This window comes from Hetaerina americana, unplaced genomic scaffold (genome assembly GCF_022747635.1).
Source record: "Hetaerina americana unplaced genomic scaffold, ioHetAmer1.1.p SCAF_4, whole genome shotgun sequence".
Lineage (NCBI taxonomy): Eukaryota > Metazoa > Arthropoda > Insecta > Odonata > Calopterygidae > Hetaerina > Hetaerina americana.
Genome location: NW_027286985.1, coordinates 34,663,425 through 34,683,453, shown reverse-complemented (window position 1 = coordinate 34,683,453; position 20,029 = coordinate 34,663,425). Strand labels below are relative to the sequence as shown.

At 35.0% G+C, this 20,029-nt stretch overlaps 1 protein-coding gene across 2 annotated transcripts in view; it reads left to right on the top strand.

Moving 5' to 3' along the window:
- The window catches only part of LOC139692341 (uncharacterized), a 103,814-nt gene that overhangs the window by 63,394 nt on the left and 20,391 nt on the right, over positions 1-20,029 (top strand). Inside the window, exons 2-10 of one of the 2 annotated variants that reach the window (XM_071590464.1) lie at positions 3,500-3,636; positions 3,856-3,966; positions 7,935-8,106; positions 8,513-8,642; positions 13,623-13,861; positions 14,492-14,617; positions 16,896-17,003; positions 17,193-17,327; positions 19,866-19,997. In XM_071590464.1, coding sequence (XP_071446565.1) covers positions 3,566-3,636; positions 3,856-3,966; positions 7,935-8,106; positions 8,513-8,642; positions 13,623-13,861; positions 14,492-14,617; positions 16,896-17,003; positions 17,193-17,327; positions 19,866-19,997 — 1,224 coding nt within the window. In that variant the 5' untranslated portion in view covers positions 3,500-3,565. Of the gene's footprint in view, positions 1-3,499; positions 3,637-3,855; positions 3,967-7,934; positions 8,107-8,512; positions 8,699-13,622; positions 13,862-14,491; positions 14,618-16,895; positions 17,004-17,192; positions 17,328-19,865; positions 19,998-20,029 lie in introns of those variants that run through there. The other variant, XM_071590465.1, reaches the window with a different exon arrangement.

Genomic DNA, 20,029 nt, shown 5'->3' with positions numbered 1-20,029 from the left:
ACACACGCATTCTTAAATCTATTGGTTCTATACTTAATCTCCCCAATTTTATTGGCATGGGTCATTCACGAAGTCTTAAGTTTTCCGATGCGATTCTGCAAACAACATCCGAAAATGGAATCGGAAGTTATTCCATTAAAGCACCCGGCGATAGTATCGGTAAACGACATCGGTTGCGACCGATACCATTATGATACCATGGAAAAATGAGGGAAGAGTGAAATTTAAAGCCTTCAGCATGACGATCCAAATTGATGGAAGCTTGACAAAAGAAAAACATATTTTTTCAATCAATGCCATTTTTTGAAATGATAGTTCCCAGCAATTGAAAAACAGTAGGCGCGGATTATTTATGCTCACTGAATAGATTTATTTTCATATTCATCGGTTCACTTTTTTAAGTCTTATGACTCATATTTACTTCGTACGTATTATATAAATCATGGATAGCTTACGGAAGGTCATACAGTCTGATATTAAATTGTGAAACAAGAAATCTTTGGTATTATTTTGTAAAGCCTTATCATTGGCCGAGCATATCCATTTGCCTCTGCAAACATCACTCATAACCAACTTTCCAAATTTATACTAATTTCTATGCACCTACTACCACGATGGCGGCTCTCACGCTTTTTCCTCATACCTACATGTCTTAATTCCATTTATAACTGTACTTTCTTTCTCTACCCCAATGCAATAATTCACCTCTCCTCATTTTAGTCTCCAATCGTCACCCGATACTTTTAGAATCTATGTTATTCTGTCCTTCCCTCTTCAACTTTTGTTGCATTTCTCCATTCATCAACCCATTTTTCTTCCCCTGCACTACCGAGAAGGTTTCTTACCTTGTAGGTTTTCCTCTTCGCCCTCTTACCTGTTCCCTCTAGTGTATAGCATTGCCTTCTTATTCATTCTGAAGCATATAATCTACATCTACATAATACCCCGCCAGCCGCCGCAAGGGCATGCGGCGGTGGTGTTCGGTCACCACCAGCAAAAGAGAACAAACCCACATGGAAAATCAGTACCTCCATTCAAACCTATGCCCACAGTGGCGTATACATTCATGCAAAAAACCCTTTCAACTTACACGCATGCAAATGCATATACTATCATATCACAAAGAATTGCACCTTAGGATGCAGTAAGAAATGTATCCAATTTAGTGCAAGCCAGAATTTTAAAAGTAAGTTGTCGAAATTCCACTTCCACATGAGCATGCAACATACAACGGTCTCCTCCCCAAGAACACAGGTAGGGAATGTGACCCAACGCGGCTCGAAGTGGGGGAGTCCCCCTACGGAGAGAGACGAAGGATGGAAGGGGAAACTTTAAAACAGACAAAGCAGATTAAGCGGAAGCGGAAGGGTTCGGCCTTACCAATGTAATTAAAGGGCCTAATTATATTTACAGGGTCGGATGCAAAACCACACGCTTTATATCTTTGTAATAAGTTTAATCTAGCCCAGAGTTTTCGCATATCTAAAGGTTCCCACCCCAATTTCTGTATTAAATGTGTTATGCTTGGTGTCATTTGGTACGAGTTTTTTGGTTTGCTCATTCTAACGTGGGCGAAGGATGCAGGGGGTCGAACTTGCAGTGCGGTTCCAGTTCCCAGCGGCTGCGATCTGTTTGACATTTATTTGCCGGAAATTGAACGGAAAAAGAAGCGAAATGAAGGATGCAATTCTGTTATTGCTGAGGATAGAAGTGGGCGCCGAAGTAGGCGGGATTTGATTCTGTAATGTTTGGTTTTAAGAAACAGCAGTTCGTCCCATGGTTGTCACCGATGATTGTGTAGCTCCTCGAATATCTCCAACCATGGCCAATGAAATAAAGTTTTTGTAACGGGGCGATTTTAGAAGGGTGAAGATCATAGGAGGCGAGATGCTCGTCTAAATTGCTTTTTCTTCCAAGACTGGCTCCTATTGTGTTCCTGAGGAAAAGGTAGAGCTCGGAAAAAAACACCTCTACGGCTTCCAGGAAGGGAAGAGGGCCCCACTTATCATGAACCCTCCCTTTAACCCCACCCTACCCTAAAACCTGAGCCAGACCACCATCCGTTCCGTCCTTCCCGACCCTTTCAGACACCTGGCTTTCCCCCCACTCCTTTTTCTGTCCCCGGCGTAAACGAGTCAGTGCAGTGTAGTTAGTCGGTCTGCAACTTCACACCGTAAATACATCCAAAAAAACGTCTGCAGCTTCTCCGAACTGCAGCGCATTAGGCACAGAATATTCTCGCAATAAAACTCCTTCCCAGTGTACTATGGTTACTGTTCTTGAAGAATCACTTGTGTGCCCATAAGTCTCTTTGGGATGGTAACTTCCCCGATCCAGGCTGAGCCTCTAACTCCTACGAGAGCAGGCGGGAGGCAACCGTAAACAAAAAGCTGTTGTATTGTTGGTAAATAGCTATCTATCGAACGGATTACTATCCACAGTTCGATATTATCTCAACCAGTGAAAAAGATTATTAAGGTAGGTGTTAGAACTGAACTAAAAGGGAACATTAGTAATTTCCACCATTTCTATGAGAAAATAAATTCTCTGAGGAAGATATGAGCTTGAAGAGAATAGTAAGTTTTAGTACCAAAATTTGTATTGTTGAAGTTGCTAATGTCGTTTCTTTACTAATTCCTGTGTATTTTTGAAATTAGTGGCTTCGATTCCAATGTTCATAGTCGCCCTTGCGTTAATCCCGGCTAATTCAAAATTTGAAATCATAATGCTACTTAATCGGCGGCTGCGTGTGTGGCCGGAAAAAACGACCACGGTCGTTTTCTTTCGGTTGGACATTTTAGCCTAGAAGTCCCTTACATTTATGTTTGACGGAGTGCCGACCTGGAAAATACATTGTGTCGTTTACTCTATAAATTGCTTCCATTTCTTCAATACATAATAATATAATCATTGTAATCACACAAAAATTTCAATTTGTTTACAAATGGCAGATTCATCAATTAGCGTATTTTTTGTAATTGCTCGCATGTCATGTATATTATCGCTCAAATGCATAGTATGTGCATAGACGGAATCTGTGAAGTAAATTAAGAATTACATTAACTACACCACAGCGAACGCCTAGTTCGTCACAGGACTGCTGATATTTGAAAGACAAGTTAGTAAAATATCCGAATCATTTTAAACATTTCGCACGTTCCTTTACAGTGCATGGTTCTATAGCACCAACGACCCCATAAAATATTTCTAGCGGACTCCCTTTTTCTTTCAAAGTACGTACCATCCTGTGAGGAAACGGATTATAGACAAATAAATCTGTTATTGTCTTTTGTTTGGAGCTCAACCTTTAACATTCTTGTGTCGTTTTTTTTAACAGTTCAGAAATATGGCTTCTGGTTTCAAAATGTTAAGTCAAGTTCTGGTAGGCATTCAATTTTATGTGGTAGGATTTTGTTTTACTTATGTACAAATTAGGTAGGTATTCTATGATGTGTGACAATTTTGATACATGGACCTGAAAGTGATCTTTATTTTCCAGTTTGAAGAATTATAATTATGAGAATGCTACATTGAATGAAAAATTGAGTAGGCACCAATCATAAAAATGACTGTTACCTACACAGCAGAAGTAGCAACTTGCCGTGGTCTTGGGTGTTTCTGGAAACTACTTTTTAGGTGGGTAGTACTTTAATTTTAATGACGTAAATATTTTAAATAATAATAAGATATCATTTCATGCAATTATTTTATTCCATATGTGTACTTACTTACTTGAAGCATTTCGATTCTGTGTCCATATTTATGTTTTAACATCTAAGTAGAATAATTATGTACTGTGATCCTTTTAAGAGTTGTTATTTCACAGCTCTTTATCGGTAATTTCTTTCGTTACAGGTGGAGAGGCAGTATTTATAAGCTGCTATGGCCAAATCTCATGCTGTATTCAGTTTGCTATTTTTCCCTAAGTGCTCTGTATCGCTTTGCCCTGAACAAGGCTCAAAAGGGGTGAGCTGATTCAGTTAACCCATATTGAATAATGTCAGCACTCTATATCATATTTCCTTGGTATATATGGTAAAAATCAAATAAGAATGCTAAACGTACTCTTTACTCAGTTCTACTAATCTCAGTATCCATATATTTTTGAAAAGAAAATTTCAAAATCAGTCTTTTAGTTCGATAAAAATACTGAAGGAGTTAAATTGTTACATCCTTTTTCCAAATACAGATAATACAAGTCTTATCAAAAGCATTGATTCCTGAGTGTTCATATTTCTGTATGTTGTTTAAGTGAATGTAAATGAATAGTTACTATTCCTCAAGAAAAATGATGGCTCCTGTCTATTAGATGGATATTGGCAAAGAGACCAGCAATAATTTCAGTATTATTTCAAGAATATTATACTATAAAAATCGTTTGGTGGTTTTTACATTATGTATAACTGTTGTGTAATTTAAATTGAAATGAGAACAGCATAGTTTATATTTTCAGCAGAATTATATTTGCAACTTGCAAAAATTGCATTTCTATAAATTTCTGATCCTAATCATTTTGAATTCCTGTACTAGTAGTGAATTCTTCCTAAGTAGCCATTAAAGTGGATGATCCATATTGACAATTTATTATCATCTACAGTCATCAATCCTGAGATTGACGCAGCTCATCATTCACTGTTAGCTCTTCTACTGACCTATGTGTCAACATATTAATTCTCTCTGACGCATACCATTATTTGTGTCACAATCTCATAGAGGGTATTCCTCTGTAGTTACCTAACCTCATTCACCTTACCCTTGATGACTGCCTTACCCTGGCCATGTTGTCTCATAAAGTTTTCCATTTTTTCTTTGTTTCAGAATTTTCATTAACTTCATTCCTCTCCCATCCTTTTTAGAGCCTCTTCATGAGTGAACTACTTGCTTTTCTTTTCCCATTGTAACCTTCATTTGACCATCTCATCATAGTCTCTAATACCATTTTTCCAGTGGTTTGGTACTTTTCGATCAGTAACTATTTATAAGCATGCAGCATGTTTATAATACCAGTTTCTATGCGTTTTGAGAGTAATCAACCGAGATGGAATTCTTGATGATCAATTTATGCAAGTTCTTCTAAAAACCAGATTTGCTTGATGAGAAAATTGGTAATTTTAATCCTTTAAGTTTGATTTCATCAGTTCACAGTCGAATGACTATTTAATGAGTAATGACATGTTGACACCATAGCTGCCTGGAACTGTAATGTAATGAAACAACTGTAATTAGAAATAAGTGGTAAATTAACATCTTATACCACATTTACTCAAAAGGAAGACATCTACAAATTCTACGTCTACAAATGTCTCATATTTGTAGTCTTAAGTCCCAGATTTTGCTTTACTTCGTTTGCTGATAAAGATGAATGAAATATAAAATTTCATGTTGACCTTGGAGGGAAAAATATCATATTCCTAATAATTGATAAGTAATATACTTGGGTGAAACACATCAGAACCCTGGGTAATTGAGTCAACTCCATTTCATACCTTCTAAAGACTAATAGAACCACAGTATCTATGGATGTGCCGATTTGGTTTATAATGGAGAATTGCACTCTCAAATTATATTCTGGGGTACTTCTGGTGCCCAGTCATGCACTATTTTAAGATTCAAAAAAGGGCCATGCGACTGACTCATCGCCAACATATTTAGACCCTGTTGCCTATTTTTTTTAAAATTTGACATCCTAAAAGTGCCTTGCATTCTTTGTATGTTCGCTTAATGTTAAAAACAATTAGTCAACCTCTCATGCAAAAAAATTCAGGAGTGAGTTCATATTAGATTAGATCCCGGAAGACCATAAGTACATACATACTTGTGGTGCTACAATGGGACCACATCCCATGGGATTAGTGCTGTTTAGCAAGTTGAATGGTGAACTAAAAGCAATTCAAAAGACGTTGCTTTCAATAAGCAAGCTCCTGATATTTTCACGGACCCTTTTCTCTTCGATTCTTGGTGTTTTAGGAGTTTGATATTTTGTAATGCTTGCATATACTGTGGTAAATGTTATGATGTTCACCTTTTCAAGATCTTTCCTATATTGTGTACATATTACATTCTTTGATCTCCAGACAAACAGCAATTATTATGATTCGTTTTTTAATTTTTTCTGGAGTGAAGAAATAGTTGGTTCTATGATTTATAGATGATCATGAACTCATCATTACTTTTTTCATCAATTATGACAAGAATATAACAAGTTAGCATAGGAACTTAAGAAAACTTAACAAATTTCATTCCATATGCTGGATAATATACGTCTCATACATAAATAATTAACTTATGGCCTATAATGAAGGATAGAATTATTAGATTGAATTTTTTCAATTCGTGTATATTGTGCATCAAAGCCCTCAAAAAGGCCCTGGCTCAGCATAAACAGTTGAACTGTTGGTTTACATCACAGAACCATTGTTAGCACCCTTGCGCTAACAATATAGCACACATTGTAGAAGGTGATCAGATATTAGTGAGAAGGAATTATGACAAGACTTGCGCATAGGAGATGGATTGGGGTTAGGAAGAAGTTCTGATGGCAAGTGAGAGGAGGGAAAAGTGTGAGGTGGGCACAATATTTAAAAAATAAAATTTCTGTCTTTTGTACCTATGACTTATTCCATTTGACATCTTTTCTTCTACATTCGTTTATTTTTTCTTCAACATGTTGTCTTTTCAATTCTTTGGGGTACATTATTCAATTTTTTGATTATGTTACGCGTTACAACTCAGTGAAGTGTGGACTAATTATTTTCATTGCATCACATGTAAGATTTTCTACCCAATTGTAACTCACCTCAGCCTTTTCAGTATCATTAGAGTGGAACCTTATCATTGATTTCCACTATGGTGAAACCTTAAATCTGTTCTGGTAGTTTTATGAAATTTTAATAAAAATGTAGGTATATATGTACTGTTATGAATAAGTAAATCTTATAAGCTACTACTGAAAAGAGATGTTTCAGACGTGATATGGTAGAATATCATGATTAATTAAAAATTGGCAATTTTACACTGAATAAAATTTAATGCGCCTGGTTTCAATGTAACTACGTCATCATTAGGTCTGATAATGATATAGTACATTGAAACCGGTTGCATTAAATTTTATTTTGTGGAAAATTGCCAATTTTTGATCAATAATGAGCTACTACAGTCTATGAATTATTTGCGAAGGTAGAATTCATAACATCAAGATATTTATAATAGGTACATTTGAAATGAGAGCATTCACGCCTTAACAATTGGTATGCGGATACAAGAAGTCCACTGATTTTCTTTATTGTACTTTTTGTGTAAAAAACCTTTCCTCCCATTCTGGTAAATGTGGTATTTGCCTCATGTACTCCCATTACTATTGTTGGAACTTTCCCTCATATTCTCTTGGTGCATCTCAAGTTTGCTCTTGCCCACCATTATCTTAGCCATTTGGCGAGAGACATGTTGCCCCGTATCTAATTTACCTCCACAATAATTTTTCCATTTAACCTGACCAAAGAGTAATATAACCTATTTAGAATTAATAAATAAAACTATCATATTGTTCAGTGGTGTACGTATAGTCAGTAATAGCTAATAAATATCTAATCATTAGCGGTCATCTGCATAGGAAGTCTTCCTTTGTCCTATTAAAATTCATTTTTGGAAAGTGTTGAATTTGGTATCTCTTGGAATGATGTTCTATGTGTATTCACATTTCTACAAATATTTCAAATAATTTTTGATGTTGAAATTAAGATGTTATGTGGTTGAGTCAGTAAGTTTAAATGAAATCATTGTCTTTTTTGTATGCGTGGTGAATGCATGTACATGGTTATGTTTTTTAAGCATCATGAACATTTTATATAAGATATGCTGAAATGTTGTTTTTTTAAATTCATATTCCCAGTCAAGTGCATACCAACTTACGTTTATGTCTTCTCTTTATATTTCAGTATCTTTGAGCACATTGCCTTGTATTGCCATGCACATAGTGATCTTATTCCAGTGTCATTTGTGCTTGGTTTTTATGTTTCAATTGTGATCAAGAGGTGGTGGGACCAATACATGGGAATACCATGGCCTGACAGTCTTGCTATGTTTGTTAGTACCTTAATTATTGGAAATGTAAGTAGCATTTTTTTTAGTTATCAATTTTTCTCTTCATCATGCATTTAATTTTGTAGCAGAGTAAACTTATAGTTTTTAAATCAGTGGAAAAAGTCCTCTAAAATAATACAGAGCTTTATTTTTTCATCTGTAATACTTGGCCTTTGGGACGTGCTTCCTTTAAATTTTTACTATAGAATGGGATATCAAAACTTTCCCAAATTTTCTCAAGCACAGAAAAGGCAAAGCATAGGTAATCGAAAACACAATTAAAATGTGCACCCAAGGTTTTTTTCAATTAATTAAGAGTAACTGAATTCCATCTCATCTACTCGTGTTACGGCAATGTAATTTTAGTTTACTAAACTATTAAACTTCATATCCTTATATATTTTATATAAATCTGTTTTTTTATTATTCTCAGGATGAAAGAGGACGGCTCATGAGGCGCACGATTCTTCGCTATGTGAATCTCTCTTTTGTTGTCACTCTAAGTATGATGTGTCCCCGGGTAAAGAAGCGATTTCCAACCTTAGACCACCTAGTTGAGGCAGGTGGGTTCCACTGAACCACATTCAGGATATTTCTCTCTGCTGCACCCAAGAGGACAGTGAGTCAGCCATCAATAAAATACTGTTTGGCTCTAGTTTTATCAAAAGTACATATCTCTCTTTTAGAGATTACTTTTGTTTTTCAATGGCTATTATCTTTGATCTACTGTGCTTTTTGGAATTATCTAACATTTTTTGGACCTTACGAGTACTGTAGGATTGATAAACGATACAGTCCGAAACATTTAGATCAAGATGTTGTAAGTGAATGCTAACTGACCACAGGTGTGTTGTAACTGTAGTTTCGTAGTTATAGTTATGAATTAAATACCAGCAACATGATATTTATCCTTGGAAACTCATTTTTAATAGTTGTGTGTTCATGAATTAGTTAATATCCTGAATATTATTTGTGATAATGCTATCTAACCTATCCTTTTACATACCTTAATCATAATATGGTGGTTTTCACAATCTTGAAATATTTGATATGTGTTCAATGCAGTATGCATGATTTTGAATCATTTTTATAGCATGTTATGCCTCATTTAGAACTAAATGAGGCAAGAAAAATTTTAAGTTTTTAGATGTTGCCTAAACTTGGGCAAAGATTCTTATCTGTGGATACTAATCTTTCATTTGTTTACCACTGTTATATACTTTAAAATTTCTTTATACATTCTCATCTTCCTATTGCACATTACCAAGTCCTATGCTGGATCCCGTCCATCAATTTCTTCTTAGTAAAAGCTGCCTTTCATAATTCCCAGCCCAGTAAACCATTTATTCATTTAATGGATTTAATTCTGTACCATCTTAATCTAAAATAATGCCCAACTAATTGATTAATTTGGTGTTTTTTTAATTTATACCCCCCTAAGTTGATGTTTAACTTGGACTCCCTATTCATTAAAAATTTATTGTTTGCATTATCTTGTTTATTTCCCAATATCTACCACTCTGATTTTCTGATGCATCCAACAACAGTTAGCATTTCCGTAGTTGGTAGCCAGTAAAAGCTCCTGATTCATAGGTGATTAATGTTATTCATTAAGTTTTAGTTCATCTAAAGCCTTTCACTTTCATTGTTTCCCCATGAATTAAAGTCAACCGTTCATTACCACTTAGTTATCATTCAAAGCTGCATCCATTGCAAAGAAATTGTGGGAATGATGACATTTTGCCTAAAGCTATCTAACTAGACTACAGTCCATTTGGTCATTTTCCATTAACAACTGTACTTCTGAAGATGTTTGATCCAGGTGCTTAATATTGTCAAGCTCTTTTCTTTCCCTTTCACCCAAAACTGCATTACAGTCTCACATTAACATGAATAGCTTCTTCCCAGGAAGTTCCTAATGTCTTCATCTATTTAACCATAAGGACTATCCACATCTTCACCCTATGACTGCTTTCAGGCATGTAATTCTACTTAAATCATTGAATTTTCCCTAATATACATGTTGATGAATGTTTTATATGTCTCATATACTCTTTATTTGTTACCCCATGCCCGATTATATCCTCAGCCCTACAGTTACAAAAGTTCTAAGTTCCATATCTTCTAATTGTCTATTGCTCCATGCCATATATTTTTCAATAGCTTTGCATGGATTTCGTGTACACTATACACTATACCAGGTACAACGCAGATGTCAGGATGTATTATTCCATTGATTCTTTTCATGCTAAAAAAATGATTGAAATGATTTTCTGTGCCTTCCTTAGTGGTGTGTTCATCACCTTTATGCAATCTTTATGGTCGATTCCATCTCCTTGTTATTCTTAGACCTATGGTTGGTTACTCTACCTACCGAGTGAAACAATGATTGTTCTCACCAGTGGATATAATATGCTAGGGACAAGGAACTTATATGCCTTTCCATCACATCAAGGTTGTTCTTGGGAAGGGACTAATTTTATTTCCTCAAATCAAAAATAGTGAATTGAGGGCTTATGCTTATGCCTTCCTGAAAGTGGCAGGCATAAGTAGGCCATAGGAATTATAAAATTCTCCTTTATGGGGTGGTGATATGTTACCAATCTTCTCCTTTCCAATCCTGTTGTTGTTCATGCTATTATACCAGATGGCAGCGTGTCCCATATATCTGTTATGGTAAATACTTTCCTAATTTTATGCCCTTCGTTCACAAAGTTTCTCGGCGACACTGACTTTCTTCTGGAATATTGTCTTCTTTGCTGGGACTGTTCTGAAAATTGTTCTTTTTGCTTCTTTCACTCCCACTAACTCTGTTTCCCAAGAGGGCTTTCATTCTTTTTGCTTTAAAAAGAATAGACAGATAGATTTATTCGCCATAGAACAATACATAATTTTATGGGCTTTGTTAAGATTCAATTACATTTATAGGTGCATTAACATACATACAAATGCATGACATGTTTCGGCAACATTTGTGGAGATAAATGTAAGAAACTTTCGGCATTACTTGGTTCAATGTGCAAGGTCTAATTTTGCGGTATTATCAGCAACTGACTGATTTGTGGCAACCATGCTTCCTTTTCACTATATTAGAGTTCTCTGGTGGGCTGTCTTAGCCGCAAAATATTGCCTAAAGATCTAAAAATAGTGGAGTTAAAAAATGACAGTAAATTTCATATGTTTCAAAAATTCAAGAGATAAAATATTCAATATGAAAGAGATGAAATTCAGTGGTGAGAGAAAAAATTAATGGAGTCTTGAGCACAAAGAATGGGGTTTGAAGGTGGTAATCACTTGGTTGGGCTGCAAAGTAGCTTTTGATGGATGATGTCTTAGAAGGATAGCCTTTTTTGATCACTGTTGTAAATATCACTGAAAATATTTTGAGTGAAACTAAGATTTATTAATCAAATAGTGACATAGAAGTCTTCTTTTTTATGCATCTTGAACTGAACAAAAAATGTACATGGAAATAAAAATATTTTTCTCTTAAAATTGGTACATCTACATAAATATCCCGTGACCGACCAGAAAGTTGTGTTGCAGGGGGTTCTATCTCCAGATGTATTAATTATACCAAACCCTATTTTAAGTACCTTGGGCCCACTCAATTGGTGTGTTTCATGCTAGACTAAGCTCAGTGTTATATTTTGGTGTCATGTGAAGAACACTCAAAGAATTTTGTTATTGGTGTGCTTAACTTTTGCCCTCTTTCTTGCCTTTCCTAAAATTAATTTAGTACTGTCCCAGTCTCCTGTCCTTACTGATCTCTGATGTGAACTTTCCTTTCATGGCATTATTTTGAGTTTACCAATTGTACGAGGGTCATCCGGAAAGTAGTACCCGTTCGTGCCGCATGAAGTGCTGACGACGCGAGTAGCCGCTGGACGAGGTCAGATAGCTTCAGTGGCTTGTCTGCCTTCTCTGAGCCAAGTTGCGTGACGCTAGCATTGCCTGTGTTGTTTCTGTGATTGTTTACAATGTTTAAAAAAATTGAGAACGCCGCCAGTTGTGAAGTGAGGGCAGTGATTAAATTCCTCAATGCAAGAAACGTTCGCCCATGTGATATTCATCGCCAATTAAAGGAGGTGTATGGAGACAATGTAATGGACGAGTCGTCTGTTCGGCGGTGGTGTCGCAACTTCAACATGGGGAGGGGGAACACACACGACGATGAGCGTTCGGGGAGACCGTCTGTCATTACAGACCAACTGGTGAGCTCAGTTGACGAATTCGTGAGGAACGATCGGCGCGTCACAATTGATGACATCTGTGAGCATTTTCCCAATGTTTCTCGAGCAATTGTTCATGAAATTGTTAAACACCATCTGCATTATGCAAAAATTTGTGCAAGATGGGTCCCTCGCGTATCTCAATGAGCTGGCGGCGAAGGACTATGCAGCAGGAATACAGAAACTTGTCACACGTTATGACAAATGCCTTAATTTGCTTGGAGATTATGTTGAGAAGTAGTTTAAAGTATCCTCTTTCAAATAAAATTTTTTATGTTTGTTAATATTTACTTTTGTCTTTTTATTTCACGAACGGGTACTACTTTCCGGATGACCCTCGTATATATTTATATAAATGTATGATGCAAATGACCTTGGCAAATTAACCTACTTTAACATCTTTTTTCAAAAATTCTTTGTGGTGCTTATTCTTTAGAGATGTCCATAAACAATTCAAATCCATCTTGGAACTTATTCTTCATATTGCATTTGTAATTCTCTTTTAATAGTGCATCTCTGTTTCAATTTTCTTAGGAATCTAACCGCCCTTTCACTATGTTAGTGAATTATTATTAATATATCTGTATATTTTTGTTGAAGATTTTTGCCCTGCAAGGCTAGTTTCTTTGCTGTACTTGTTTTGTTTGATAAGGGTCTCTCTTTTCTTGTAACATCTTCTTATTTCATTATTATGATGTATACAGTTATAAAGCATGTTGGAAAGTTTTTAAGTGTCAGAGTTAATAGAAATTTAATGAGATCCTGAAATGGCTTTTCCCTTAATGCAGTGAAGTGTCATGGTACATAAAACTTCCATGATTGTGCTATTATTTCTTGAATCATTACCTGTAATGTCTTGTGAAGCCTATTTATCCTTGAAGCCATTTATTCTAAGCCACTGAAGGAAAATAAACAATAGAGTTGAGGAAGTAATGGTAGTGTAACTTCCTATAGATATTGCTGGTAAAGAGGAATATGTGAATCCTCCAAGGAAGTGCAGTAACTCAAACTCAACTTTTGATGTTACAAGAGTATAATAAAGTGACCTGCTAGCAAGATGCAAAGTAAAAAGTATGGGAGTTGTAATTTTGTGTGTGCCTTTTGAAGTTTGCATGCTCTAGCTTTCCAATCTATGATGTTAACCTAGGTAATAGCAATAGAAACATCCAGCCTTTTATTTTAATTAATTTTTATCATTCTGTGTTATATTTTGATCTTATGTTTTATTTCATGGATGCACATGTATGTATGAAAATATCGTGTCTAAACTCACTTTAATTTACATGCCTGTGCAAAATTATTGTTTTTTAGGTTTCATGCAACAAACTGAGAAGAAAATATTTGAAGATTTGGATTTGAAGACACCCCATCCGAAGTACTGGATGCCTTTGGTATGGGCAGGTAGCATTGTCACCCGTGCCCGCAAGGAGGGAAGAATCCGTGATGACTTCTCAATGAAGACCCTGATTGATGGTCTATGTACATTTAGAGGGCAGTGTGGTGGCATGCTCAATTATGATTGGATAAGCATACCGTTGGTATATACTCAGGTGAGATTTCTTTCAACTCCATTGAAACAAGCATCTCTTCATCATCTAATTCTTCTGAAAAAAATGAAAGAATTTATAAACTTGGGAAAGAAAAATTATTGTTTGTAGAGTCTCTTTTGTCCAATGAAGGCACTAATAATTTCCAAATTGTTGTACTGAAAAATCAACAGCAAAGGTATTTATTCGTGTAATATCATCAATCACAAAATTCATTCTATTCAATTTTCTTATCTTGTAGCATATTCCAGGCAGTATTTTTTTAAAATTATCATTAATTATTGCACAAAGTTTACAGATATTTCAATTGGAAAATTCATTTCCATCAATTTGGACTTTCATCCCAGATTAAGTACAGTTGTAGTTCTTCTGATACTATCAACCAGCCACATTCCCGAAAGCAGGATAATAATACGTAAAAAATATGGTAGTTTGAATCAAAGTTATTAGCCTCTAATATTGAGGCGAGAGGGGAAGGAATAAAGATTAGATAGGTGAGAATGTCTCTTGTAGGGATGGACTTATAATTTTTCTGTCAGATAATCAGCACTCTATTATATTTTGAAGCATGATAGATATAGTTTCGTACCTAGGAGAAATTCATTGAATGATGATTTGTTTTCAATTATTTAGGTGGTGACCTTGGCAGTCTATATATTCTTCCTTGCAACATTGATGGGGCATCAGTTCTTGGCTACTTCAAGTAGTACTGAGGATATGCAGTTGGACTTGGTGGTGCCAATATTTACATTTTTGCAGGTTGTATATATTTGCATTTATGAAAGCTTTAGATTTGAGCAAATCTGTGTTATGTTGTGTGGTTAAAAGTTTTTAAATATATTGAGTGAACTCATTTCTCCCTAAAGTGAGTTAAGCTGGTTTAGTCAGCTCCTTTCCCAGTTGGAGATAGTGGTCATTGCCAAATGCCATGAATTTTCTCTTCCTTTTGGTTAGCATATAAAGTTACTTACCCTGCTCTATCACATCTTGAATTCCTTGAGCATCTTCTGGAATTATTCGATAGCATGTGGTTGACCCTGTGATCAGTTATTTTAGCAAGATAAGTTTCTAATGCTATTCAAATGAGTGGATTGAATCTACACAACTGAAAGACAAGGAAAAATTAGTCCCCAACCAATGGAGTAGCTTTCTTCTTACTATGCCATGAATTTTTTAGTAATATTATTTTTATTGTTGCATTGATAATGTAATAGCAGATTTTTTCCAGAACATCATCAACCTTGTATGTATCTGCAACTCCCTCTTTCCATTTTGCTCATTCTCACTACAATCTGCCCCTTGAACATTGTAGTAATCACATCTTAGCTTGTGAGTACGAATTCTGGTTAGGATTTGTCTTTTATAGCCTATTCAACTCAATTCTGATGATCAATGCTCTTGAGTTTTTAAATAGCTTTTACCTATTGTTTAAACTGTTATGTAACGAGTATTTAATTAAAAATTGGCAATTCTCCACAAAATAAAATTTATTAATGCAACCAGTTTCAATGTAACTACATCATCGTCAGGCAACAGTCATTACTCTGAGTCCAGTATATATGCTGAAAAGCAAGTTAGGGGAGGTTTGTAAAGCCTGTTTACTTTGTCTTCCCCACCCCCTTCCCTTCCCTCACTCATATACATAGTTACCCATGCTGCCTTCTACCTTTCCTCCCTCTTCCCCTCTTTTCCACTACCATCCCTTCTTCAAACTTAATTTCTCTTTACTTACCTGAAATTTTAAGTTATGGAATCTTTTTGTTTTTAGTGTCTACTAACTTGAACTATCGAAAATAATATGACTGCTTCTGTTCATTCATAATGATACTTTGTGAAATATGCAGCGTTTCCCTGTTCTGTAAACTCTCAATTTTCCATGCTAATGGGTGTATGATGAAGCATCCATTGAGAAACAGTTGAAAAACACAGATGATCAAATATGCAGAAAACATGGCGATGATATGAATGGATATGTATGGAAACTCTCATTTTTCATTCCATGTGATTAATTCAAATTTTTTAGCAATGGGAAATGATTTTTTTCCAGTTGTTGCATTGCAGTGCACATAAGCAGATGACTGCATTAAAAGTTAGCGTTGCAGTATCCCCCACAGTTTTAATAGCAGATGCATTTTCGTTAGAAAGAAAAACATCATATAGTGAAGAATAAACAAATGAAGGACAAAGTACGGATATTAGCAAAGGATGGCTGATATGAATTCATATCCTTCATATGCCACCATTAATAACAATACAGTATAGATAGTTAATGACTGATTTGTTGGTTAGTAAAACTATGTATTTGCTTGCCTTAAAGAAGAATGTGGTAGTTTCAAGGTTAATATATGCTGGCCCAGGTGGTGGCAGGGTAACATCCTCATTTTGATTCCTGCCTAGGTGGGTTTTTCTCCTACTAGGGCTTGGGCGTTTGAAATTGTCTACTGTGATATTGTTGTTAAAAGTCTGATGTGAAGGCGGAAGTGTCGTTTTTGGATCAATGTGAAATAAATAAAATAAAAAATAAATGTGAGGGAAATAAAATCGGGGAAGTAAAGATAGTCTAAAAGTATTTAAATTAAAACATTGAATACTATTGACGACTTTTGATTTTGCAAAATTAAAATCTCAAAAGAAATTATTTATTTATCATTTCAATTCTGATTGAATTGAATTTCAGTTTGCTGGGAAGAGGGTAGCCGGGATAATTGAGAGTTTGCTATACTTATTTTTTCTAAACCTGCTATATTTTATTTTATAAAATGTGGCGCAGTGTTGCCGGTCATAGTAGAATGGCATTTGTATTTTTATCCAGACCATGAGAATTTCACAGACGAATGTGAAAAAATGAATTAGTATTTTTTATGCATCAGGGAGTTTACTTGCATGCATTTTGTATATTTTTGTAAACAAATAGAATATATCGAGCAAATATGATCAATTACATTTAACTCATAAGAATGTAGATTTCAGGATTACAAGTCAATGCTTAACTGATTTTTGTGTTAGAATCGTCTCATGTTGTTCTTCTTTCTTCTAGTTTTTCTTTTACATGGGCTGGCTGAAAGTAGCTGAATCTTTGGTGAATCCATTCGGTGAAGATGATGATGATTTTGAAGTCAATTGGTTGGTTGACAGAAACCTACAGGTCAGCCTATTTTTCTTTCTATTTTAAGATATTCCGCTCATTAATGTCCAAGTAAAAAAAAATATGATCAGCTGTTGCTATAGGACTTAAAGCAATGCTGCACCATGGTGCAGATGTTTAGAAGAAGATGTATGAAGTTGAAATATACTTTGCAACAAAAAGTACAGGGTTTAATTCTTATATTTTTAGGTCTCCTATCTCATAGTGGACGAAATGCACCAAGAACATCCAGAATTAGTAAAAGATCAGTATTGGGATGAAGTGTTCCCTGCAGAACTACCATACACTGCTGCCTCTAAGCAGTATCAAACAGGACCACCTCAGGTATGTAGGACATGCAATTTTGGAAACCTATATCTCAAAATATTTTAAGAGAAATATAATGAAAGTAATGTCAATTCTTATATTTTATAATTACTTCATTTTAGTAAATAATATCCTTAGTTAATTCTTATAATTTACAATTAACCTCAATCAGTTGTTTTCCCCTAGGTGTCTTGGGAACAGTAATTATAATAATAAAATTAATTCTGTCCCAGATAAGATGTATCGGTTAGAATGTATAGGACACATCGCATTTCATAAAATCAGGAAAACATGCTCAATTTCCAAAATAATGTTATTCCGAGAACATGAACAATTCATCAACATTTCGTAGGCACTTCCCAAGAAAAAACTGATGTAGCTGCCTTTAAAATGATGTTAGTGTGGTTTAAAATTTCAGTGCAGTTTATTTGTTATAGGTGTAGATACATCTAAGACGTATTTACATTTTTATATTTGCCTGAATAACATGTTTGTATCCATCAAGAATGCAAATCATTGTTATCAGCAGAAGGTATACACATGATACATTTTGTAAAATTGAAGATAGATAATACTGTCATTTCCAGTCATTAAATACATTCCTGCCATTTCAAAGTACTGTGGAACCTTGCTTAATGAACACCTTGCTCAGCCAGTAATTCATATGACAAGCGAAAATATAGGTCCCATAAATGACTCTGTTAAGGAGCAAATTTTCGTTTAATAAGTGTGAACAAGGAGAAGGGAATTCCTGCATTTATTGTGCACGGGCTACTGCAGTTAGTCAATACCACTCGTTCCACAAGCATCTTATTATCGGTAGTGATAACTCATTTTTCCGAACTTGTGTTAAAACATATTGTTAGTGATTTTGTTGTTCAAAGTTTAATAATATTTTGTGCATAGTTTTACAATTGATCCTAAAGAAAAATTCATGAGAAGAAATCCATAAGAGAATAAAATTAGAAATAGCTGTATGAATGAAAAGTAAAATCATTATAAGTCTGGAGAATGTTGTGAGCGTGGCTGATCTGTTTGCACATCAACAATCAGTCTACATCAATGATTGGCCTTTTCCTCAAGAACACAGTCAAGACTAAGGAGATGGATACTTCAAATAGAGTGGCAAGTATCTGCGCAATGGTTATGTATTCTCAACAATACTGAAAATTTGTTTCCCATGTGCTTAAGCAAAAATCAATTGCTATGTGACACAATTAACGAGACTATAATTTTTGAGAAGGGAACAGTGATTTTTGCTGACCTCATTAGTAAGAAGTCAGGATCATCAAAGGACAAACAGGTATTTAAGGGGAGCCATGTGCAGTTTTAGAAGTTAATTAGGAGAACCGTCATTCACAGTATTGTGAGACTTGGTGAAGCAGCAAGCTCTGAGTCAAAGGCAGCAGGGAACTTCATTGGTGACTTCAAAAAGCACATAGATTCAAAGAGTTGCCTGCCAGAACATATTTTTAATTGTGACAAGACCTGGGTCCTATGGTAATACACTTTCAGTGGGATCACAAAGTTACCATTTTTTCATTTCCAATATGAATCGATTCCATAAAGTTACGCCGGAAACCATAAATTGTGAAGAGAGGATTCTCTTTTGGAAGAAGATGCTGAAGCAAACTGATTTGTGCCTATAACAGTAGAAGTAAATCCATTGCCCAACCATAAGGAAATGAAAAGCTGGAAATGCAAGTGGGGTTTTGAAAATCAAACCTCTGCTTGTTTATCATTCAGAAACTCAACGAGCCTTCAAGAAGTCCAAAACAGTAGGCTAAATGAGATGTGGAGGTCATGGAAAACTTTTGCATTGTACCATGCGTATGAGGTACCACCCTAATAAGACAGTGACTATGCATGCCACTAATTTATTTAACGATCGTTCTGAATTGCATTTTTACCAAATTTTGAACTGTCTGTGAAACGTCTCCAGACAACTTTCTAGTAAAAAGGAATTAGGTTTGTATCATAAATAAGAAACAATTTATTTTGATTTATTTTTGCTATTAAAAATTAAGTTCTCATTCACAGTTGCTTTGTTCAGCAGCACACAGATAGAAGAAAAGGTGAACATGATCCATGATCTTAAACAGTGTGTACATACGTAATTTTCATTGAATATTTTGCCCAGGCTATGCTAGTTCTGTACTATTTCATCTTCATATTTTTTCAATTTTTATGATCTGATAATGTGTAAGTCCCTTTTTTGGCACTTAAACTTATATAACCAAAAAGATCTTGAAAAATACATCAGCATTCTTGTATAGTATTTCTAGTAATGTTGGTTATGTATATAAGATATGAATGGGTGAGATCTCAAAAGTTCACCTGATACTATCCCATTTATTTGCCTATAGATGCTTCACATATTCATAATTTTGCATAGTGTCATCTTTATTTCAACAATCATTAACTAAGTGGGAACATAGTTATAAATAAATTTGAGTGTTTTATAGATTGAAATGAATATATCATCCAAAAGAAATAATGGAAGAAGTTAACATAGTCTGTTGAAATCATTTTGTTTACTCTTTCAACTTTTTCCAGGGATCCACAAAATCCCTTGACATACCTCAAGACCAAGTGGAGTTCATGCCAATGGAAACAGTGATGGAAGAATCTTCAATGAAACTACTGGATGATGATGAAGAAATAATGGTGGATTTGGATGATATCCAGGTTTGTGAAATGTTGAAATAATAGCATATCTT